This window comes from Chrysemys picta, chromosome 14 (assembly GCF_011386835.1).
Source record: "Chrysemys picta bellii isolate R12L10 chromosome 14, ASM1138683v2, whole genome shotgun sequence".
Lineage (NCBI taxonomy): Eukaryota > Metazoa > Chordata > Testudines > Emydidae > Chrysemys > Chrysemys picta.
In genome coordinates, this window is record NC_088804.1 from 9,992,994 (window position 1) to 10,017,955 (window position 24,962).

The window sequence follows — 24,962 nt, forward strand, 5'->3', positions numbered from 1 at the left end:
GTCAGTGGTAGCAAAATCAGGCCTTAAACTGACAAAACTGTCTCTGCAGTAGTGTTGTAGCCGTGTTCGTCCTTCTCAGAGAGAGACAGTCTCTGTATGTTTCTTTTCTTTTAGAACTATAGTTCTCATCACCGTTATTAATGGTACTGAGCACTTACATAGAGCTTTGTGTTCAAACACGTACAAATGAGATGGTGCTCTCTTAGTACAGCAGAGCCTTGCTAATTCACATTGAGGACTGGGACACTGATTATAAATTACCAGATTTTGTTGATTAGTGCATAAAAGATAGCACATGATAGAAAAGGTCAAGGAAATTACATCACAAAATGTGTTTAGTTCATTTAATCGAACAATCATTTAATCTGAATTATGTATGATGCCCAATTTCATAGCATATTAGCAATTGTTCATCAATGTATCTTGTAAAAAGAATGACATCTACCTGCTACAAGACCTGACGGCAGTGCCACCTCTGCTATTGAATCTGTGTGGGGTGAGACCACAGTTTTTGAATATTTTTGGGTTTGCAGACTATCGACTGTAATAACGTTATTCAAGTTAAATGTGCCCAGAGTATTTAAGCAGACGCCAGCTATTCTTTTTTTCTGAACAGGATGACACAGGATGGAAGTTATATTTAGGATGACTAATAATGTCTAAGGGTCATGCATATTTGAATATATTTCAGTATTGTACTTTAAATTGCCTAATGTAAGGAAGAAGACCAGTGTGTTAGTAAACCCAAGCATTATGCATTTTAAATTGGAAACGAAGCAAAATTCTGCTTCATGGGGGAGGGATAGCTCAGTGGTTTGAGCATTGGCCTACTAAACCTAGGGTTGTGAGCTCAATCCTTGAGGGGGCCATTTAGGGATCGGGGCAAAATTGGTACTTGGTCCTGCTAGTGAAGGCAGGGGGCTGGACTTGATGAGCTTTCAGGGTCCCTTCCAGTTCTATGAGATAGGTATATCTCCATATATTATTAATAAAAAGGGAAGTTGTTGTTACGTGTACTGTACCTCTGTTGTTGCTTTGTGAGCTATTTGAAAGTGCCATCCAGTATGTGCCTAGTTTTCTCCCCACTATCCAACATACCATTTGCCATGTTTTTTCTTTCTTTCTGAGCATTGGAAAGGTTTACTGATCCTGAAAGCACTTGTACTGGTCATGTCATGGTTTTTTTTAGCCCTGGCATTTATCAAGACTTTTTGGACCTTTAAAAGCACATTATTTTGATTGCCCTCTTGCCTTTCTTTGTTTGTTGTATATCATTTAAACAGCTTGAAATCCAATGAATTGTTAGTTGCTCATGCTTTAATCCATTTGAAAGCTGTTTTCTCAGGTTTTCAGATGATAATAAAACATCCGTTTCTAGCCTGAACAGCTTGAGAGAGAGAGAGTAGACTATTTAAAACTGACACTACTAGTCCCTTGGGTTATCAATGCCATGTTGGTGTTAATCTGGGATCGAGTATAGTAAATCTTAAACATTGAGTTAATTTTCAGTCACTGAAAGATTAAAATATTGATGGTATAAACACTCATGAAAAAATACCTTGATTAAAAGAGTATATGGGAGGTTTTTTTCGAAGCCTGTATTCTTTCAAGGGCTAAGTTTCATAATGAAATCCAGGCTCCATATGAGTCAATTGGAGATTTGCCGATGACTGTAGTGGCATCAGAATCTCACCTCATTCTGTAAGTAATTGTCAGCCTGGTCTCATCTTTCTGCATCAGGATGTAAGTTATTACCGGCCTCTCTAGTGTGTTATTCCTGTAACTTTTCTTGCTGCATTTCCCAAAGTGGTGACAGCTACAGCTTCTCATCTCTTGTTCCTGGGAACATGGGACATGCACAAGGTTGCCGTCAAACAGTACAGTTGTTCTGATGTTTTTCTGAGAGCAAGAGAGACCAGAACTGGTGTTTCCAATTTGCTCTTGCAGTTATTGTCATTGCATGCACATTTACCGCAACTGGAATGGAATTGCTGTCACTACAGGTTCAAACTAGGCATATGTATGCCCGGTTCTGAAAATCTGTGCCTTCGACCTTCCATTATGACTTTTTTTTAGGCACTTTGCATGCAGATTTTCACATTCTAAATTTTGCTTTTTACAGGCTCATCAGATTCAAGAGATGTTCCCTCAGGTTCCTTACCATATAGTTCTACAGGATCTGCAGCTGACACGCTCAGTAGAAATAACAACTGACAACATATTAGAGGGGCGCATCCAGGTACCTTTCCCAACACAGGTCAGTCATGAGATCATGTTCTGACAGGACCATACTTTACCAGTTGTCTAGATTCATCACCTGGCTGAGAATGTTAAGAACAAACTAGGAAAATGTAACATTGATTCTTCAGTTCTTCCTTGTTTATTATCCACTAGCAGTATCAAATGTTGGGTTAATGCAACATCATTGTTCAGATTTCTCCTGCATAAAAGTCAGGAAATTCCTACTGCCAGCCTAACTCAGACACCCTTGCACAGAATATAGCATTTAGTATTAAAGATAGGATTTAATTTGAATGTCTTACTGTATTGTGTAAAATTGACTGGCATCCTGATCCTGTGGGTTTTGTGACTGCGATTATCTCAACTTCTGTGCCTATAAAATCTCAAATGTATTGTTGTATTAACCCAGGTTTTTCATGGAATTTCCTTGCTTTTTTAAAGCTACAGATACACCATTTTTTCGCTCTCATATAGCAAAAATACCGTATATGTGCTAAAAACACACATAAGAAATTCATCTTCAATGGTAATGTGCTCAGAATGTTACAAAGCACCTCCTTGGTCACGTTGCTGTAGCGTCATAACATTTGCAGCTGCTTTCTCTGCTGGTGTATGATTGAGCTATCTCATTGGAGGGGCGGGGGTATTACAAAGAAAGCAAAATAATGTCCAGGTCTTATCACTTATTGTGGACTGCAATAAAGCGATCTGGGAACCCCGTTTCTGTTAGTACGAATATCTAATTCTGGTGCTGCACACATCAGATACTGGTGGGTTACCTGGTATGTACCTTCCATCAGTGTGTGTGGGGAAGTGGCTGTCCTTCTGTCTCTCTCATTCTCAGATGTGTATTCTCTTGCTTGCTAACTTATCTGTTTTAAAGAAAGCATAACATGTTATGGGGTGTAAGGCAGATCTTGAATTTATTCTTAGAACTTGCCTTGTATTTATCTATGCATTTCATGTAGCTTATTAAATCTGTGATGCTTGTATTGCAGCGTCCAGACAGTGTTAGACCTGCGACAAACAGTCCAGTGGAAAGGCATAATTCGGATCAGGAGGAAGCAGAAACTGCTACCCAGGTAAGCTGGCACAAAAAGCACAGGAGTACGATAGTAAAAGGAAACCAGATTAACGGAGAAATGAACTCAAAACTGCATAGGGTACCAGTAAATTCTGCCGGTGGGTATTCCAATGCCTGGGCTGCTGGTGCACATTGGTGACACCTGTACAGAAAATGTCAGGCTTCCGTTCTAAAGCACAGTAGTCTTATGTGACTGGGACAGGATGGTTTTTCAACGAGTTCTTCATCTTGTTTCATGTCCGAGGAAGGAAGGCTGTTGGGGAGTTGCAGAGCAGGGTTTCTCACTATCCCTGGATTCTTTAGAGTGATCACTTAAAGGGGATGATGGGAGCTCCACTCTTCATTTTCTCTGAGACTTTGGGGATGTTGTCCCTTTAATGAGTGGATTTTTTTCAGGTATGGGTTTTTTTTCATGTGGTTGTGGAGGGGCAGGGAGTGAGATAGATCTAGGGGGCATGGGGTGCCTATGAGTGAATGGGGTACAAATGCAGGGGGAGAGAAAGGGGAGGAAGGTAGTTAACTCTCTCCCTTTTGCTGACTTTCCCCAGAAGCAGAAGGAAAAACATCTCTTTCCCTCTTTAAGGAGTTAATAGAATGGTGCAAGTCGGCTAAACTAAAACTTGGAGGAAAGATTGGAGTCTCTTATTTGATTGGTTTTTAAGATTCTGTTTTTCCCTGATCTGAAGTGGTTTTACCTTCCTCTGTAGTTGGATTTAGAAGGGAATGAATCATCAGATACAGAATCTTCTGGCCCCTGGCAGTTTTTAATAACCTGAATAGCCCAGCTGTGGCTAATTTAAAGGCAAGGTGCAGCAGTTTGCCATTAGTAGACCCTGAGGTAGCATAGGGTTTTATTTATATTTAAAGCCCTGAAGTAGAAGATAGAACAGGGTCAGTATAGGCATGAGTTTCAAGTGGGAGGAAAAATCACAGAGGTGGAAAATCTGGAGTTGGCTATAAAGTACTTGATTATTCTTGAGTGACTTAAGGAAACCTCATCCCATGTTTCTTTTGGGTTATTCTGGTTTCTTTTGGTGTGTTAGTAAAATCTTTTTAAAGGATTGTCATCTCATGTTCAGGAGCATCATTTTACAAATTTGCTCTAGCTTTGAATGTTTTGTGTTGAACTTAAACCTTTTTGTTTTCTGTACTGACATTCTGGATCTGTGTATGCAGATCTTCTGCTAACCCACCTGAAAAGCTTTAACAGTTGCATGTATATTCAATGCTTTTGAAAGTGCAAGTTCAAAAAGTGGCACACTTCTTGGTCTGATTTAAAATACAGAACTTTACCCCAATTCAAACATTTTAATCTGAGCATATTGATTTGGGGGAGGATGTGTCGGCTCACTTGCAGAGTTAGTAATGGGCTTGGGATAATGATCTAGGGACCTTTTCTCCTGTAGGTGACTGGATGTGAATTTCATCCCAGGTCTATCGTGACTGAAAGTTATCAGCGATGGCTGTGGGAAGTGAGTAGGTGGTCTCCAGCCTCTTCCTACTGGACAGGCATCCACAGTGCAAAATGAGCACTTCTGACAATCTTATTAGAGGCCAAAACCAGTAAATGGGCCATGGAGATTGAATTTCCCTCCCAACTTCCATATGTGTTTCCATCAGATCAGGCTTGAATCACGTTGGGGTAGCGTGAAGGAAGCTTTCCGTGCTGCTACTCAGCCTGTATCTGTTCTGTGCTTATGGAGAAGAGTCTTTAGTCTCCGGGCTGTCAAGCCAGCCCCTTCTCTTCACATTAAATTCACCAAAACAATCGGACCATTCTCATTAGGACAAGAAGTAAAGGGCTTAATCTGGAGCAAGGGTGATTTGGATTTCTAACCATAAGGATAGCTAAGCACTGGAATAGATTGCAAGGGAGGTTGTGACTCCCTCTCCTTGGAGATTTTTAAGAACAGGTTAGACACCTGTCAGGGATGGTCTAGGTTTACTTAATCCTGCCTCAGCACAAGGGACTGGTCTAGATAACCTCTTGAGGCAACATTTCTATGATTCTGTTACATTTCCATGGACAGCTACACAGGATGGCGGACTGCTGACTGGCCATTAGTCCGGGTGTCCAGTTCCATGTTAATTCTTTCGTGGCTCAAAGTGGTAGGCCCAGAGACAATAGTCATGTCTTGCAGGGATTTCTTGATTATGTTCATCCCCTTTTAGCTGTGGTTTCTTGCTTGATGGGGTAACTTGTATATTATGGGTGCAGTCCCTTCTCTCTCTACATCTTGCCAGAAGCACACATTACCATATCTGTGTCTCCGTAAAGACACAGAAATGCTTGTGGTTCTTACGAGGTTCACGTTGTGTTTAAAAGGCTGCTTAAGTGCAGAGGGAATGTAATATGCCAACTCACATACCCAGCGGTATCCTAGGGGTGGGACTCAGACCTCCAACAAGTATTTAAATTTAAAGACAAACTCTGTGGCACAGAGCACCATGGGGAAATGCCCAACGAGACACAGCAGCCTGTTAGTCTGCCTCCTCCCTGATGCTATTGGGTTACGGCTCTAGAGTGATTTCTGCAAACACTCTAGCTCTGATGGTGCTACCCTCTGCCTGGGCCTTCCTTCTTTCATCCCATACATCACACACTCTTCTCTTCCTTATCCAAATACTGCCTCTGTAACCTCTCTGACAATGACTCGCCTTCCCTCACCAGCCCTCAGAATTTCCATTTATTGGATGTCCTGTTTTTTAAGGGCACTAAAATACACTTGAAAACAAGCAACCTCCTGACTTAGAGAAGTGTAAGCCTTCCTCTCCCCGTGCAGTACATCGTAACTTGCTTTGCATAAGGTCCTTTAGGCAGGGGTGATGTCGCTTTTAAAAATCTTGGCTTAGTGATTTTGAGTGCCCAACTTGAAATACTTCAAAGGAGATTTTCAGAAAATGCTGAGCACCTGCCCTCTGTAAATCAGATCCTTTCAGATGCCTCAAGCTGTGCACCCAAAATCGCTCACTCCCCCTGAAAATCTTGGCCAGGCCTTTATCCTCTCTGTAAGGCAACATGCTTGCTTCATTTGTGGGGTCATATCAAAATGGTAAGTGAGATCAGCAGTGCAAACAATGGTCCTCTCCCTTTCTCTCTCCTTCCTCACCATTGTGTAGTTTTTCCCTCTTGGGCTTTTCTCCACTCTTGGCCCAACAAATAAGTGTTGAAGTGTCTCATGTCTCCCTGACTCTAGTCAGCTCCTTCAAGCTTATACTTCCATTCACATTAAAATCCACTGACCTAGTTTAAGAAAATTAATGCAGTCTTTGCTTCTCCGAAGGTAGGTGTCCTCTCTAAAGAGATTGTCATAGATCCTTAGGAGCTGACTTAATAGTGAGATTTCAGGGTAAAGCTGAAAACCCTCTGATGGCACAGTTGACATGCCTTGAGAAGTGAATGCACTGGTAATGCTTAGATCCTGTGGTGATGAGTGCTATAGAGAACCCTGGCAGGCATCACAAATTCTCCTAGTGCAATTAACAATTTTTTCTCTTGAAACCTGTAAGAGGAATTGATTCTAAAGTGTGGAAGTGGTTTAATTTGAGCGCTGGTCTGATCTTTTGGCTTGTCATAACCTTTATTGTGTTTTGGGATATTGTGCTCTCTCATACTACAATAGCTGAGATTTTAGTTAGGTTACCAGCTTCCTTCAAGAACAGTTGTCGGTCCCCAGCTCAAAGAACAGACTTTTGATGTTGATGGTCTTGCCTGTCTCAGCTTTCATTTTTTGAGTAACGGGGAGAAGGTTTTGGCACGGTATTCTTCTACCCTTGGGCACTTTCATTTTCCCTCCCCTTTTTTAAGTCTTGTTTTAGTCTTCGGTATGGCATAGATTCTTAGTCTCACTGGCTGATGACTTCCTAGCCATGGGTAAAGGTCAAAAAGACAGGAGGAGGGGGTCCATACTGATTTTTCTAGGTCTGCTCTCATCTTTTGAGACTGTTGGCTGTGAGTTTGTGGTGACTCTCCTGTGGACCCTGGTTGAGGTGAATGAGATCATTCTAGGGTGCTTCCATTCTTTCATCTTAGAGATCCAAGAAAGTGAGGTTGCTCACTTGCTCCAAGGCTTTCTGAGGGGTCCACGGAGTTCTGTTACATCACTCCTCCACCTCGATGTGTATGCAAGGACTGCTAATGATATAAACTCCTCCATACTGTTAAATGGCCCAAGAAGGTCATGTCTTGGTTTTCATAAAGAGGGTATTTAAGGTTGCTGCAGTAATTGTTGACGTTTCATGTTTGATAGGCCTCTGTTGACATCAGATTGGTTGATGCATTGCTGCTTATGCTCCGAAGGTATTGGTATCAACAAGAAGGGTGCACTGATTTGTCCCCTGTGGTTTAAAAATGACTTGTTTTGCTCACCAGCTGTTGAAATCTATGCGTTCCACAGTTTACAGCTTACATGTCCAAACTGTGGAAATTTATACTGTCAGCAGGCTGCCATCAGCACAACTGGATGTTGAAATAGATGCAGTTGATGATTTGGAGTCATAGCAGCTAGGCTGTAGAAACCGCCATGAACAATGTTTTACCTCTCTGATGCATTTCAGTTGTCAGGGCAGTCTGCCTGGATGGCAAGTGATACCAAAGCTCTTAGGTTGTTGGCTCAGGTAATGCATTTCTTGAAGTTACCATGGTTAGCACTAGCTGGCAACTTCCTTTTTTATGCTGACCTGATATGATAGGACATGATCAGTATAGGCTGATTACTTCACTTAAAGCGGTTTAGCTGTGTCATTGTTCATCAACTCAGTTATCACGTGAGCTTTGGTAGGCCGTCTGTCAAGGGGGGTGAAGTACTGAATGCTTTAGCAGTGACAGTTGAGGCAGATTCCTTGACTACTTTGCTCAGTTGGAAAAGCTGGAAAACTCTCCCAAATGCATGAGAATTCAAACCACAGCCTCTGCAGAAATCCTGCAAGTCAGGCTATGGACAACCCAGTCCTAAGCTTACGGGGCTTTATGTACCCTCTGCAGTCCTGTTCACAGCTGCGTCATCAGAATGGTGATTCTAAACTTTACTGTTGTGCCAGCATGCAAGAATGAGCTCACTAGAGGATCCTGCTTTCAGAGAGCTCTTATTACAAGCAACTAATTTTTTATGTCTCCAAGACTGTCATCAAATACGGTACAACAACTTTGTGCCGTGCCCTCAAATTCCAGTGGGAAGCAGTGGAGTCCTTCATGCCACATTTTGAGATGAAGGTTGGATTCCAGAATGTGTGGTGCTCAGTAGCTCTCATCACAGTTGTATCTAAGTGCTTCCCATGTAAATTAAATCTCCAGGCTGAGACCCTAGCAGACTTCATGGAGATTTCTGTTGTTCTCCCCTCTCTGAGCAAGGAGACTCTTTGGAGAATACATTCCATCATCATACTGGAAATGCTGTGTCAGAGGAGTACCTGGAAAGTGGTCAGCCTCTATATTAATCTGATCTCAGGAAGCTCATTCCATAACTGTCACCTCATAGAGAGCTTTATCTCCAGCTCTCATGCCCTTATTCATGGACATTGTAATCGGAGTCTTTCCAGAGGTGTCTTGGCAGGGTTGTAGATGAAGATGTAGTTGCTGATGTACCTGGGTCCTTTCGCATTAGAGACTTTGAAGATTGGGGCCAATATATGCCACCATCACTAAGAGTACGTCTAGACTACCCGCCGGATCAGCGGGTAGCGATCGATCTATCGGAGATCGATAGATCGCGTCTCATCTAGACGCGATCTGTCGATCCCCGAACGCGCTCCCGTCGACTCCGGAACTCCACCAGGGCAAGAGGCGGAAGTGGAGTCGACGGGGGAGCCGCGGCCATCGATCCCGCGCCGTGAGGACGGGAGGTAAGTCGATATAAGATACCTCGACTTCAATTACACTGTTTCCATAGCTGAAGTTGCGTATCTTACATTGACACCCCCCTCCCCCAAGTGTAGACCAGCCCTTAACATAACAAACTGTGCAAGGTATTGCAAGTAAAAGAATTACTCAGTCAACTTACTGTTAGCTTTGAATTCAGTTTAAGTCGTCCCAACCTTTTCTTCTTGTATTGCTCATTATAAAAAGCATTTTGGTGGTAAGAAAAATTCTGGGGTTGAATTTATTGTATCTTAAGGCTCTGTCCTGCAAGGTGTGGTGAGTGCTTCCTTCAAAGAGTGGCTGGTTAGCTTAAATCATTGAGAGTGGAGAGTGTTAAACAATTTGCAGAATTAGGGTCCCTGTGATGATTTTCCTGTTTATCTGGAATAGTTCTTTCTGGGGGAAAACAGAAATAGTTCTGTCTGGAGAGATAGTGTAGCCTAGTAGGTAGAGCACTGGATTGGACTCAGGGGAGTGTGTTCTATTCCCAGCTCTGTTGGGTGACATTAGATAAGTCAGTTCACAGCTCTGTGCCTCAGTTTTTCCATCTGTAAAATGGGGGATAATGACACTAAACTATGAAAAGCACTATGTAAGAGCTAAGTGGTGCTGTTATTGTAGACTCGTAGACTTTAAGGCCAGAAGGAACCTTCATGATCATCTAGTGATTCTAGTCTGATCTGCACGTTGCAGGCCACAGATCCTCACCCACTCACTCCTGCAATAGACCCATAATCTCTGGTTGAGTTACTGAAGTCCTCACATCATGATTTTAAAGACTTAGAGTTGCAGAGAATCCACCATTTACACTAGTTTAAACCTGCAAGTGACCCATGCCCCACGCTACAGAGGAAGGAGAAAACCCCCCAGGGTCTCTGCCAATCTGACCTGGGGGGAAATTCCTTCCCGACCCCAAATATGGCGACCAGTTGGACCCTGAGCATGTGGGCAAGACCCACCAGCCAGACACCCAGGAAAGAATTCTCTGTAGTGATTCAGAGCCCTCCCCATCTAGTGTCCCATCATCAGCCGTTGGAGATGTTTGCTACCAACAGTCACAGATTGGCTACATGCCGTTGTAGGCAACCTCATCATACCTTCCCCACCATAAACTTATCAAGCTCAGTCTTGAAGCCAGTTAGGTCTTTTGCCCCCACTGTTCCCCTTGGAATGCTGTTCCAGAACTTCAATCTTCTATGATTAGAAACCTTCCTCTAATTATGATCCCCCCACTCCATGGTGCAATGCAAGATTTCTCAGTTTGCAGTATTTCAGGGATTGAGATTATTGCTGATTTCAAGAAATATAGTAAAATGCCTTTATCATCAGAAGAGTGACTGTAAAAAAGAGCTTAATGTTGCTATTATTCAGTTAGCATTTAAATATTATTTTGATTTGTTATCTCTAGTTGATGTTTGATCATCTAGCTTTGTCATTTGTGCCTATATAGTTCGGTGAATAATTACAATAGAATTTCTTGGTAACTTGGATGCATTAATCAAGCGTTTGATAAATGATAGCAGATACAGGTAGCTTCACTGAGGTGCATTTGCTCTTCCATGTTCAACGTACTAAGCAGATCCAGCTCACTCTGCAGTAAACAGAACATATAATGGTTTCTAACTTAGCTAGCATTGGAAATTTACACAGACCTTTACAACAGGTTGTGGGTATAATAGGCTAAATAGAACGCCAAGACTGCAATTCCTGCCCTAAGGAGCTTACAATTAAAGGCACACCCGGTACAATTCAGGTAACGGAGTAGAGGGAAGATCTGATTCTGAAGATACGCAGGAAATAGAGATGCAACAACAAACTACTAGTGGTAGATGGGCTAGAGTTCCTTTTATAACCTTTATCACACTCTTGTGGGTCAGTTACAAAACGGGGGCCTGATTCTGCAGAAATAGTGTTTTAGCAAGAGTGAATTGCCGTTGGGGGTGGTCCACAAACAATGTATGAAGTACATTGCTGTGCCTTAGCTAGAGATTTTCTGTAAACTCTTTCTGCCTTTGATATTTTTTTTGCTTCTGTGCTGTAAAGTGGGTCAGACGAGACCCTTCATTACAGCACCTTTTGTGTTTGGCTTTTTAATCATCTGTAAAAAGCTGTGATTTGAGGGTCGGTTGTTTTGTTTATTTTTAAATAGGGCAAGAGGTGCCCCATTTTTGCGTTTGGAAATGAAACCAATCTCATAGCTAGTCTGTGACCTGAATCCACAACCAAAATAATGATCTGACAGCTTAGAGGTGCTGCAGCTTTATAGAATTCTGACGCTTTTTAAATATGTTTTGACTTGACCTGCTGCAGATTTTGACTGGAATTTGTGAAGAAGCCTAAGGGAATTAGCTACCTAAGTTGGGTGCCTTTTTCCCTTAAATTCCTTGAAAACCCCTGCACTTATTAATAGCTCCGAAAGGCTGTAGCTTGCTCTGATATAGAAACCCCCTGTTATCAAGTTTTACACTCTCCTATAAATTCCTTCTTTGCTTTCTTATCTTTATCCTAGACGGAGAGAGTGCCACTTGAACTCAGTCCGAGACTGGAAGAGATGGTGGAGTTCAGTGAAATGGAAGCAGAGCCCAGTGAGACAGAAGATTTTGAGGCCAGAGGAAGTCGCTTCTCCAAGTCAGCTGATGAAAGGCAGCGTATGTTAGTTCAGCGGAAGGAAGACCTGCTGCAGCAAGCTCGCGAGTACGTTCAATCCCTAACACACAGTACTGGCCACTTAATGAGAGCGGTACCTTGTCAAGTGGAGTTTGTCTGGACTGTAACCACTGACCCCCCCCCCCCCCATCTTTATGTGTTTATGCACAATACAGTGAGAGCAACAGCTGTATCTGCTGCAGCGGGATCAGGACTCTGTCTAATACAGCAGCATTATCAAAAACTCAGTTGTGAAGTGATGACTTAGGCCTATTTCTCAACAAGATGTGAATATAAACTCCTAACCTAGGGCTGATCCAGAGCCCCTTGAAATCAGTGGAACGACTTCCAGTGACTTCAGTGGGCTTTGGATCAGGCCCTTCATAAAGAAGAGACCCCAGTATTGTTTACAAGTCTGCTGAGTCTAGTAAACTATCATCTTGCCTCCTAGCAGAGGCTGTGGCTGCATACGTACATTACTATGCCTGACACCCCATGTCACACACGGTTGTTTTCAAGTATCGAGCAAGTTTCTGTTTCTGCTAAACACCAAGCGACATAGGTCAATTATGGTACCGCTTACAAAAAACTCTACACATCGTTCAACCCCACTCCCCTCCCTTGCCCCACAAAATATAGTGACTGGTTGTAAACTGATTCTTTTGGCTGCTAATAAATGTTTGCCTATTGAACTTTTTTTAAAATACATTCTGTTCATATTAGTGAAGCTTGATAAATTCTGATAAATGCCAGGTGAGCATCAGTTATTGATGCCCGGTGAGACCGAGTACCATACAACAAGATTATTATTATTATTATTATTATTTTTTAGTGTTCGGTTCATTTCTATTGAACAAGTTTCTGTGCCAACCTTTTACAAGCACTAAACATGAAACGGGCCTGCAAGAAGTGTATGCATGTTATTTGCAGGTGCAGCCCTTTTTGTCAGCAAACAGACCCCGTTGTGTTTTTTAAATACCCCTTTTTGTGTTCAAATGGAACATAGCCTGAAGATTTGTAGGTGCATTTTAAGAGTCTCTTGAGAAATTTGTTCTCAAATATACCTGTCCCCAGACACATCTTCCTTCAAATCCTAACTTTTGCTCAGAGAGGCAAATTATTTTTTCTTTCCTATTTAAAACTACTAGTTCACTTCTTGTATCTTTAAATCTGTGGGATTCAAAGCTGTTGCTTTTAACACTAATTTTAAAATGCAGCAGGATGTCATCTCTGGAAGCTGCTTTCTTGTATATTTTTGATAATCTAACACTTTACATCTTTAGAGCACCTTCCATCCAAAGCTCTCCTAGAACTCTCACATGTTAGCGAACTGATCCTTGTGAGATAGGTACTACCACCATTTTACTGAAGGGGACATGGAGAGACAGAGAGGTTAAGTCACTTGCCCCAAGCCACACAGTGAATTGGTGTGAGACATTGGAATAGAACCTGGATCTTCAGACTCCCAGTTCCGTGCTTTAACCATAAAGTGCATGGTAGATGCTATAGTCCTCTTCCTGGTAAGCATAGCAAGAGTCTGAGTTTACGCTGCTTGTGGATCTGCAGATGAGGTATTTTTCCACTTTCCCTAACCCTAAACCCGCCCTTGCTTTTCTGAATGGTAAACTCTGAACGGCCACTTTTCAGAGCCAAAAGAAGCCAGTCTGTTATTTTCACCATCTTTTCCCTTTATCCTCGTAGGCGTTATTTAAACAAAACCTCCGACGAGGACTCCATCTCCGAGAGCCCCTTTCTGTCTGAGGGTGCTGCCTCTGACCCCGTCACCGTGCGCCGCAGAATGTTAGCCGCTGCTGCCGAACGGAGACTGCAAATGCAACAGACCTCGTAGCGCCCGCTGCTGCTGCCACCACCGCCGTCTCATGAGCAATGTTTAAATAAATAAATAATAAACCCTGCACTCTTCATACCAGCAGGAAGTCTCTCTTCCAAGCTCAGCGAGCTGTGCTGACGAGTGAGCTGGCTGCGTCTCTGCTGTATAAAGCATGTGGTCTAATAGTGTTTGGACAGCTGACCGATTAACCTTTCGTTTGGTAATATTTTCTATGTGACACTTCTCCCCTTCACAAACAAATGCAGTTTTTAAAGCTTGGGTGTGATTTCTGCTGCTAGCATAAGGTGCAGGCCCGCGGCAGAGGCAAGGGAAAGGCTGCAGCCTAGATTAACTGCTATATGCATAGGTCACTGAAGGTGCTTGCGTGTTTAGCTTGAGATCATCCAAGGGGAGTATTAGAAGAAAGAATTGAAGTGTTGAGATTCACAGGGAACCCCATCTTAAGTCAGCAGGCAGCCACGGCCAAGTTACTGTACATATCAAGAATGAGTTAAAAATGTTACATAGGCCTGCTCGGACCTCGATAAATGCTGGAATGTGGGAAAGCGAATTCTTAGAGTGGCTGGTCAGAGTTGTCTAGCTACGAAACTTAAAAGTAAAGCATGGGTTGTACAGTGAGGTGTTAGTTCATGTTGGTCTCAGTAAAACAATTTCTTTGACCCCTTCTGAGCTCCTCCTCGCTTCCCATTTCTAGCTCTGCTCACTCCCTGGAGTTTTTATTTTTCTATGCATTTCATTGCCAGCGGCAGATGGGTGGCTGAGAAGAATAAAGCTAAAAAGGGGTCACAAGGCACATAGATTAGACATTTGAAATCAGTGTTACAATATGTTGGTGGAATGTAGTTGAAACCTACAAGTTTGGTCTCTCAAGTGACATGCAAAGAAGGGTCCATACACGGATGGATCGGACTTTATTGAAGAGATGAGTGATAGCTACAGTATCTTGCTTTTTATTTTTTTAACCCTGCATTGTGTAGTAATATACCCATTAGTTTAATCGAATGTACAGACACAAGAAGAATCAAGGCTGCTGGACTTCAGGTTAGCTGTGAACAAATCCCCCAACTTTTCTCAAAAAATTTAAAGACCTTTTGACTTTAGACACATTTGAAACCTACAATCCTAGGTTATATAGCTCAGTTTTACATGGCAGTGGCTTAATTTTAAATGTTTTGATGAGTGTCTTCTAGTATCACTGTCCTTTGGAAGGAGCCCAGTATTATCTAGAATTATTGGTAATTTTTTTTTTTTTTTACTGCCGGTTTTTAGGACATTTAAGGGAATTTAATGAAAGGATGAATTGCAGAAATGTTTTGGTGAAGATAATTTATTTTGATAAATCTCTTTGGAATGCCTTACCTCGCAATGCTGTTAGTAAACTTTAAAATATTTGTGTGTAAGAGAGATTCGGTTTTGCTCAGAGCACAGCTGATTGTTTTATTGTGTAAAAAAAATTAAAAAAAAAACCCACCCTTCTTGATCGGTGTTGGAAATTGTCCTGAAGTTTCTTTAATGCAACTTTCCTTATTCCCAGTGCATCACTGTTATACAGGTAGCCCGGTTTAGGTCTTGTGTAGCAGTTAAAGTAAGGTCACCTCCATTGCTAAAAGGAGAGGGAACATATTTGCTCAACTCCAGGCTTTTGGAGAATTTCTCACGATTTCAGCTGTGCAGAAGCTGTTGGTGCTAGAACCCATGAGTGCTACAAACGTGAAAGTGATGGAGGAGGATTAGAGTGTTGTCCAGGGAGGCTGCATAGAATGCAGCTTTTGAACCTCATGTTAGTCTGAGCTCAATTAAAGGATATTTTGTGTTTTAAGATTTGATGTCTTCTCTCAAATGGCAGAGATTCCCAGGTTCAAATGGTGACACAAGTCAGGTGCAAGGAAAATCTCAGGTTCTTCCGTCTTCCATTGCAAGCTGATATGAGAGGAAGAGCTCGTTCTATCTGCCTTTGGGGAGCTGGAGTTCCTTGTAACCAGGCAGAAGGGTTTCCCATATCTGCTGTGGGTCTGCAGAGACATCGTCATCTGATTTATTGCCGGTCTCCATGCCTCTACCTCACAGGAAAAGGACAGCCAATCAGAACTCCTGCATGCGCTGAGGGCCATGCTCCTTACCCTGCTATATACTAAGGCCTGGGAGCACTACTGCAGAGTCCATCCCTTCTTTCTTAGTCAGCTGGGAAGCCGCTGCTCTCTGACAGCTCTGCATTTCCCTGCATCAGCCTGTCAATTGCTTAGTACAGTTTGCCTGCTAGGGACAATTGTTATGATATATAATGTACAAAATTCCTCTTGTAATTTACCTCTGTGGAACTCATCCTATACGTGATCCTCGTACATTCACACTGGCATGAAAAGGTAAACGGGTGGTGCCAATAAATTGTACTTGAACAAGCCCATCTTTCAGCCTGCCGAGGCCCCAGTGTGGGACACTGAGTGACCTGAGATGAGGGGGGACGCAAATTAGTCAAACGGGGAAGCTAAAATGGTGTGGGGCTCCTTCCTCTAATGTAAATAACTTCTAATCACAATGTCATAATTCTTTGTGAGGTAAATAATTTTCAACAACTGAGGGGATACCCCAATGAGTAGCCGCCCCTCAAAACGAGGGACATTTGAGATATGAACAAAACCCGGGGGCTGTTTCTCCCTCTTGGTGCTTTCATCTCGACCCCTTTCTGTTCACCAGGGATGGTGCTTCCTTTATCCCACTGTCCAAAAGTGCCGCTCTCCCAGCCATCCCCTGGGTGGCAGCCTCACATTGGAGCACTCCTTCCAAGTGACCTACTTCAGCAATAATTGGCTTGTTCATGGCTGGAGGAGGAAGACGCAGCGTTGCCTCTTTTACTGTGGTTCTCTTTCCCTTGAATGGAGTCCATCCAAGGAGAAGCCCTTGTGCTGGCCAACTCTGCCATGGCCAGGAAGAACTACTACGTGTGTTCTCCTGAAATCTACTGTAAACACCAAGGATCGTGGAGAAATAACGGAACCTTCTGAACAAGACTCGCTGCTGTGGGAAAGAACTTCCTTTGCTGACGACTGTTCTCTTTCTCAGCTATGCCCATGTTAGGGCCAGTGTAAAGTTAAGGTCCTGGCTGTTTATATATCCTGCTCTACAGCTACTTCATCAAACTCCTTGGCAGCAGGGTGGGCCCAGCTGGCTTGGAATCTGTGCTTGGCAAATGTTCCTGCTGGGTCGGGGGGCACCAGGCATGGGCAGAGAGTGCCAGCCTCATACCCCTGCTTCTACCAATTGCTGGCGAGAAGCTAGCAGGAGAGTATGTGGAGCTGCCAAAGGAGAGTCCCGAGTGGGCAGCAGTGTGCTCCCTTGCTGTAGGCCAGAAGGTTTTGTTGCCATTGCATGCAAGCCCTGCGCTGTGTAGTGGTTACTTGCCTTGGCATGACCCAGGGGGAGCATTGTACAGTCCAAAGCAGTGGGACTAGCAATCCCAACAGTTCCCATACTGTTTTTCCTGCCTAATGCAGCAATTTAACACTGATCAATAATCCTCTGCTACAGTGTGTTTGGCTGGCTGTACCTGATACCTCCGTAAGCTCTCATGGGGAGATCTCCGCGTGCTCTGCCTGGGAGGCTGTTAGCCCCGTCTTAGGCAGAGGAACAGCCTGGGGTTAGTTTCGATGGTGTTCTATAGCTGATGTGTCTTTCTTCCACTACTTGGCATTAGTATGCCTGGCTGCAGAGCTGGGTATAGTAGATTAATAAAAGTTGTGGGATATTTAGAATCAGATACGAGAGAGCCAAGTCATATCCCTTTGTCTAGCCCCTCCCTGGGGGGAGTTCAGGGCCATTCCCTTACCCTACATTTACAAGTGGCTTGTCCAGCCTTGTTCTAGAGGCGTCAACCAATGGGGCTCTTCCACCACATCCCTTGGCATTGCACAGCTTCACAGATCTCCCTGGCAAGAAGCTTTCCCATGATGCCATCAGTAATTGCCCTGTAGGCTGGTGAACAGATTCAGCACAAAAACCCCCAGCGTCCGGCAGTCACGCTCCCTGCCCAAGGGAAACTCTTGCAGTCACAGGACTCACACAACACCGAGAAACATTTTCCATCCTGTTTCTAGCTTAGTTCCTAAGCCAGATCTGCAGGACTGGGTTCAGAGTGGAGCATATGCTCCAGGAACAGCAGGTGACCTGTGTGTGCCACAGTGGTTAACTCCTCATTTGCTAGGCACAGAGTAGTGCCTCTGTATTCTGCATGCCTCTCTCCTAACCCAGTAGGTTTCCAATAAACTCAGCTAGTATTAACTCTCCCTCTATACCTTTGAGGCCCCATCACCAAGACAGAGAACACCCATGCCAACATAGTCAAGGGAAGCTGACAGTGGACTTTACTCCCTTGGCTGCTACCCCAAGTCTCAATAATGGCCCAGTTTCCTTGCAGAGCCCAAAGTTCGGTAGTGCAGCCATGCACTGCTCTAACGTCAGTCAAGTGCAGGAGCTCCTTCCCTGGAGGGGAGAACGAGAAGGAGATTCTGCAAAGTGGCTCTTGCTAAATCTAGAGAGGCTCTTTATAAGGAAAAGAGAATCCAAGGGGAAAACGTCCGTCTCTGAACCCAAATCCCCCAAGATAGTTTCTCCACCAGTTCAGATTCGGTAAGAATGCTGGGACTTCCCGCCAGACTTCTTCCTGGAGCAGCTTTTTAATGGCCAAGTCGCAAAGCCCGTGGAAATGCTGACATTTCATCAGTACAGATGTGCCTCTGCAATTGCTGTCATTTAATCACAGGGCTGTTCTTGGCCAATGAGCAGAGACCCATTCAGCTTCGTAGCTTGCTGAGAGGTAGTGATATGAAACAGACACGTGGAATAAAAGCCCCATTGAGCCCTGACAAGCCCCGTGTTGCCATGGCAGTAAAACTGAAGTGTAGGCTGAGTGTGAATCGGCTCCTCCCAGCAAAAGTCGTCCCTCTCTCATCTCTAGTATCCCTCAACACCCCTGTGCTACCTCCCAAGGCAGCCTTGCAGCTGAGAGACCGTGGACTTCGGTGGATGGGAAACCTGCGTGATGTGCCCCATAAAGAAGATGCTAAGTGAACACAGGAGCAAAGGGCTTGATGCTTCTTTGGTGAGGATGCTTCATGAGCTCTCTGCAGGGAGGAGCCCTGGATCACAGAGGGACAGTAAATACCTTGGGCCTGAGTCGGGCCTGAAAGGAGATGGGCTCTTCTCAGCTTACTGGAGCTGTGTGATGGACAGATTGATAGAGGCACTGGTGGATGTATCACTTTCCCAGGGCATCTGGATTGCACTGTCCCCAGGCTGCAGATTGTCCCAGATGTTGGAGAGCTATGGAAGTTTGCTTGGTTGAAGAAACCCCATAGAAGATCATGGATTTGGTCCTAGTTGGTGCTAATTTTACGTCTAGCTTCATCTGTGTCAGATAATCGCAGTTGAGCCCTGTGCTTAAAGTGTAGTGAAGAAGTCAAGGAATTAATCTCTGAACTTGTTTTAGAACTAGAGAGAGTGGCCCAATTCTGCTCTTGGTTCCAGTGGTGTAAATCCAGACTGATTTCAACGGAGGGTGTTTGGCACATCAATTTTTTTTTTTGTAATACATTTCTCCAGTTAATGAATGTTTGGGCAGCACTTTGAAGCTGGAGACCAATTCTGCCCTCTTATGGTGCAGATCCTCTCGTTGGAGATGCTCCCGTACAAGTGACAGTAGGATAAGGACAGTCGAGTTCTATAAATGCAAAGTATAATGGCATAATATGTTTCTCTTTCTTCCCTGTCTCATTTCCTTCTCACAGAGGGATATGATCTGGCAGAGTTTTTTTTTTTTTTTTTCAGGCATTTTCTTTTACACCACCTGTAACAGTGTAACTGGACTCTGAGTCGGGAGTCCTGTACTCTATTTCTGGCTCTGCCACTGGTCTGCTGGGTGACCTTGGGCAACTCACTTCACCTTACTTGTCTTACTCTGTGTATATCTAATAATCCAGCACCTCTGCCCAGCTCTACTGCTGTGCTTTATCACTCTAGGTCCCTTTCCTCTCTCAAACACAGCTCCTTTCCATCTCCTTGTTGTCTGGCCAGACTCTGGACATCTTGATTCTTTCCTTGATTTTGGGCTCCCTCATTAGTCTCAATTACCCAACCACTGTGGGATACACAAGAGTCACGAAGCAACTGCATGTTTGAAGTGGGCATGTCCCATTACTTGCACTGAAAGAGGCCCTGCCTGCAATGATGTCACATGCCACCTCTGCATGTCCTTCATAGGATGTGAGTGGCTAGAAAAATGTTGGTGCAGAGAGGGTTAAGTTTGTGTCTGCCCCCTCCCCCCCACCCCCGCCATGGCTATTCCTATCACTGTGTGTGATCAGAATAACCCTACAGAGCATTGCATTCCCACACCCAACCTGGCTGATTAACATATCCAGTTACTGCACATGCTCAGAAATGCTCCAGAATATCAGTTTGTTGAGCTGAAATGTGCAACAGTGACATGAAGCTATCAGCTTTCCTTAAAGGACAATAGCCACTTATCATTTCAAAAGGGATTGCTATGATCTGCATTCCTGCAGTGGCTAAGGATGCCAAATGAGATTGAAGCCCCATCCTGCTGTGGTTACTGAGAATAAGATCCAGTCCCTGCTGCAAAAAGTTTACAATCTAAACACATAAAGGAAGAATTATTATTTCCAGGTACAACCACAGCGAGAGTAAGTGACTTGCCCAAGGTCTTACGGGAAGTCTGTGGCAGAGTTAGGATTTGAACTCTCATTTTCCGAGTCTCTGGCCAGTGCCTTAACCACAAAACCATCCTTTAGTATCTCAGTCAGCAATCCTCCTCCTTCATCATCTTCTTCTTCTTCTAAGGCTGAGCAGCAATGCCAAGAACTATGATCAGGCTTCATCCAGTAACGATTCAGGAGTTGTGGTGCAAGCAATAAAGAAATAATGACCATAGCGTTGTGATACCTAGTGATGGTTCTCCAATGAACCTGACAGTGAGTTTGGAAGGGAGAAGGGGGGGGGAAGACATGCAAAGGTAGAGTCAGGCATGAAGTGGGAATTTTAACAGAAGGAAATAAGCCTAGGTCTTTGGAGCTCAAGTCCATTGTCAGGAAGTTTGCCTGTAGCAGGGAAAGATGCTTAGAGAGTTTAATCTTTGGCATCCGAACACTGGGTCTGAAGCATGAGACACTCTCATTCCTCTTCTGTCATTGGATATGTCTTCCTGTGGATTTGATTTGAGACTTGAATTTTGGTCTACAATATGGCCGGTGATACGGTACCTTAACTTTCCTAGTCTTTGGAAATACACATAGGCAGATTCTCTTTGATGCTTTTTGAGCTGCTCTGGCAGTGCAAAGGGGCTGGACCTGGACAGCTGAGAATTCCTCAATGTGTGCTTCCCCGCGCAGTCAGGCCCCAGTATAGAGTTATGGCTTGAGCATGGTGCACACTGGCAATCCAGCATAGACACCACTCTCCGGTACAATCGGACTTTGGTTGATTGGCCAATTGCAGTCCTGCCTGTCTTCTCCCGTTGGCGTAGTTAATCCACCTGAACAAGAGGCAGTAGCCCTCCTGTCAACATAGCGCTGTCTATGCCAGTGGTTAGGTTGGTATAATTGTGTTGCTCAAGGGTGTGGATTTTCACACTCCTGAGTGATACCAATGTAAGTTTATGATGTAGCCCTGGCCCTACTCCCAGTTTCCAGATACTTCTAGAGTCCCATCACTGCTGCTACTCACACAAAGCCTTTCTACTTCTGCTTGCACCAGGTTTGAGAGCAATGTTTCTCAACCACTAGGTCACCACCACTGGGGCGGGGGCGTCTCATAAAATCCAAAATGGCGGCGGAAGGTGCCAGGCATTGAAAATTTTATTACAATCTAAAGCAAATCTCGCTTCCTGCACACCCTTACCCTTACCCTTCCAGGTCAAATATTCTCTGCCAGCCTCTTGAAACACAAACAAATGATATTGGCTTAGTGTTGCTCAGGGAAAGATTTTTTTTTTTTTTTTTTTTTTACTCCTACTTTTCCAGTAAATGTAAGGGGGTTGTAAACATTTTTTACTTCGAAAAAGGGGTCACCTACCTGAAAAGTTTGAGAAATTCTGGTCTAGAGTAAGACAGCTGTCTGAGGCCATGTCTACGCTATGGGGACTATAGCAGCCTGGCGATGGTGCTGTAGCTCTGCCGGCATAGTGTAGACAGACTACAGCACCAGAAAGAGTTTTCCCATTGCTGTAGGAATTCCGTCTCCCCAAGTGACAGTAGGTAGCTAGAAGCATTCTGCTGTCAACCTAGCTGTGTTTACACTGGGGTTAGGTTGGCATAGCGACACTCCTGAACAACATAGCGATGCTGACCTAAATTTTAAGAATAGATGAGGCCTGAGTGTTTTGAGATTCTCCAGTGTGTTCAGCCAGTTGTGTATCAGAGTACAGAAACCCTGGGCTGCTTATTTCTGTTTGGAGCAAGTTTTGCTTTACCAGAATGGTCACGTCCGTGGTTTCAGCCTGTGTACAAATGTGCTGTGTATGCTTTTACTTCAGGAGATTCTTTCTGGATGTTCTTCAGACATAAAGACTTGTACAAGTTGAAGAGTATTCCTTGTTCCATGTGGCGGGGTTTTAGTCCCCGTTAGGATGGAAACATATTGTTAGATTTTGGATCTCACTTTGGAGAATGAGCTTTCAGGAACATCTTCACAAAGACCATTTTTTTCACTCTATTAGGACATAATCCTGAGAAGTTAATGGAATTTGGAGTTTAAATATGGTGATAACTGTTCATATGCACGGGTTTAACTGACGGCTACATTTGGGGTTGGGAAGAAAATTTCCCATTCAGGCTAAACCCCCAAAGTCCCTGCAAGTAATACACCTCGACCTCGATATAACGCTGTACTTGGGAGCCAAAAAATCTTACCGCGTTATCACTTCTGACCAAACCATTCTGAAGCATCCACACACGCAACTGTGGTTGGACCCTGGCCTTCTGGTTCTCTGGATGCACCTTCGTGCTTGCCCACTACTGCTGCTGGGAATAAGGGCTTGAGGGTCATTTCATAGACTCCCAGGATTGGAAGGGACCTCGAGAGGTCATCTCGTCCAGTCCCCTGCAAAGTGAGGCTCTGGTGTTGTGGTATGGAGAAAGCAGGGCCAGAGGAACTGATGGAGCGACAAGACTTGTGACTCCAGATTCACACTGTGGAGACAGGGTGCTAGATTGCACCGTTCAATAAATATGTCAATTCTCTGCAAGGCTGAGGGATTCTAGTGGCTACGTTCACTTCAATACTTGTTTGCTTCTGAAACCATGTCAGAGAAGTCATAGAATTTATGGCCAGAAGGGACCACCAGGTCATCTCATTCGACCTCCTGTATATCATCCTCCACCTCCCTGCACCAACCAACATGTGCCACATAGGAGTGCTGGGATGAGGCAACAGATCTTTATTACTTGTCTCCACTAGCTTGATGTGTGTCAGGCTTACACAGATTAATACGCCTCTCATATAACAGGAGTGAAGTATCCGCTAACTCTAGTGGTTCCTGTTGCACACCGGTCCCCTGGCCCTGCTCTAAAGACCTCATCCCAGGGGTTGCCAAATGACTCTTCTGAAACACCGCTGGAGATAACTTGTCCATATATGGATATAAGGCATCATACTCTATGTCACAAGCTCAAGGAAACTGGCCAGCGGTTGCTGAAACACCATAACACTTGTTAATTATTGTTACTACCTGATCTTGCGGACCGAGCCTGAGAAACGTTGGCTTCCTAGTAACAATCTGTATCTAATCTGGTAAAGAGAGAAAGGTTGATTGTTTAAAAAGCAGAATAGTCCATACACTGTCCAGTGGGCTCCTCTCCTAGCATAGAAAATGAACCCAGGCCTTCCAAATGGAAGCAGTTCTCTTGAAATGGGATGCCAAGGAAAGGGCTTATCCTGGAAAAAATTAATGTGCATTTGGTTAATCTGTTTTACTCCTGTTTATAGAGGTAACCCTTGCCTAATTCTCTGTGCTGATTGGTTATTTTTACTTTGGATTCAGCAAATGAGAAGAGCTTTCAGCGTTGATTATTAAATTCTGGGTTCTGGTAAAAAAGACTATTCCTTTTCATCTTCTTTTTCCGATGCTGGTGCCGCTCCTGGAAGAGGTTAGACTCCAAGTGCACCTCTACCTCGGTATAACGCGACCCGCTATAACACGAATTTTGGATATAACGCAGTAAAGCAGCACTCCGGGGGGCGGGGCTGCGCACTCCGGTGGATCAAAGCAAGTTCAATATAACGCGGTTTCACCTGTAACGCGGTAGATTTTTTGGCCCTCGAGGACAGTGTTATATCGAGGTAGAGGTGTATGTTAAAAGCTTGGGTTGAAGTGGTATTTAAACAAAACGAAGTCATTTTCTGTCTTTTTCCCTCTGAGCTCCCCCAAGGCCAGCAGGTTGCAGTTATACACACCTTTACATCACCAAGGTCGTCTGGTGGGTAGAAACTTCACCTCGTTTTCTATGCAGCAGGGGAGAGCAGCATGTTCCATTAAAAAAAAATCATACTCCTACAAATGGATAAGACCTTCATTTCTGCAGCAGCAATCTCCTGGTTTGTGAGCAAATAATGCCTAGCTAGCAATTTGCTCAATGGATTTCACCTTTTTTCCTCTTTGCAAATTTTCTGCAAGGAGCTTAACAACTGTCATAAATGTATCCATTCTTCAACAAATAATTTCTAAATAAAATTCTTGGGTTTTGGGACTATTCCTGAGAGGCTTAAGAGAATTCAACATTTGAGATTCAAACTTTGCTGGCTAGTTGTAGCTAGACATATAGGTCATGAAGTATTGTTTCTGTTCTCTGATTGGATGAGCGTAACTCTTGGATCACAGGTCCCCAATGCAAATAATAGCATTTATGCATTGAAAATTGGCTTTCTGTGAATAGTCTCTAAACATTTGCTTAGAATTCACTTTTTAGTGGATGTTTCTGCTGATGAACTCATTTGCTAGAATATTTGTGGTGGGTGAACAGAAGAGGGATGCAAATGTAGTCAGTTATTTCTAATTTTCAATGAGCCAGTATCTGCCAAATGTTTTTGAGCTTTTATGTTCAGATTGTCTATTGTCTTTTGTCCTGCTTTAGTTGATGTTGCCCTTCTCCCTTGTCTAGGCCTTCGAATGCTAGAATCAGGAGAAACACCTTTGCTACTACGGGTTCTATTTCTGTGTCATAATGAATTGTATTTAGTATTTCGTGTGCAAAATTTCCAGTGTCTTTCAGCATTCT

At 43.8% G+C, this 24,962-nt stretch overlaps 1 protein-coding gene across 7 annotated transcripts in view; it reads left to right on the forward strand.

Moving 5' to 3' along the window:
• AMFR (autocrine motility factor receptor) overlaps positions 1-15,166 on the forward strand; it is a 41,376-nt gene extending 26,210 nt beyond the window's left edge. For 4 of the 7 annotated variants that reach the window (XM_005306269.5, XM_065566967.1, XM_065566969.1 and 1 more), the window contains 4 exons: positions 2,123-2,239; positions 3,240-3,323; positions 11,692-11,876; positions 13,530-15,166. In XM_005306269.5, coding sequence (XP_005306326.1) covers positions 2,123-2,239; positions 3,240-3,323; positions 11,692-11,876; positions 13,530-13,677 — 534 coding nt within the window. In that variant the 3' untranslated portion in view covers positions 13,678-15,166. Of the gene's footprint in view, positions 1-2,122; positions 2,258-3,239; positions 3,324-11,691; positions 11,877-13,529 lie in introns of all 7 variants that reach the window. The other 3 variants (XM_005306270.5, XM_005306268.5, XM_005306271.5) reach the window with 1 other exon arrangement.
• The last annotated feature ends 9,796 nt before the right edge of the window (positions 15,167-24,962 follow it).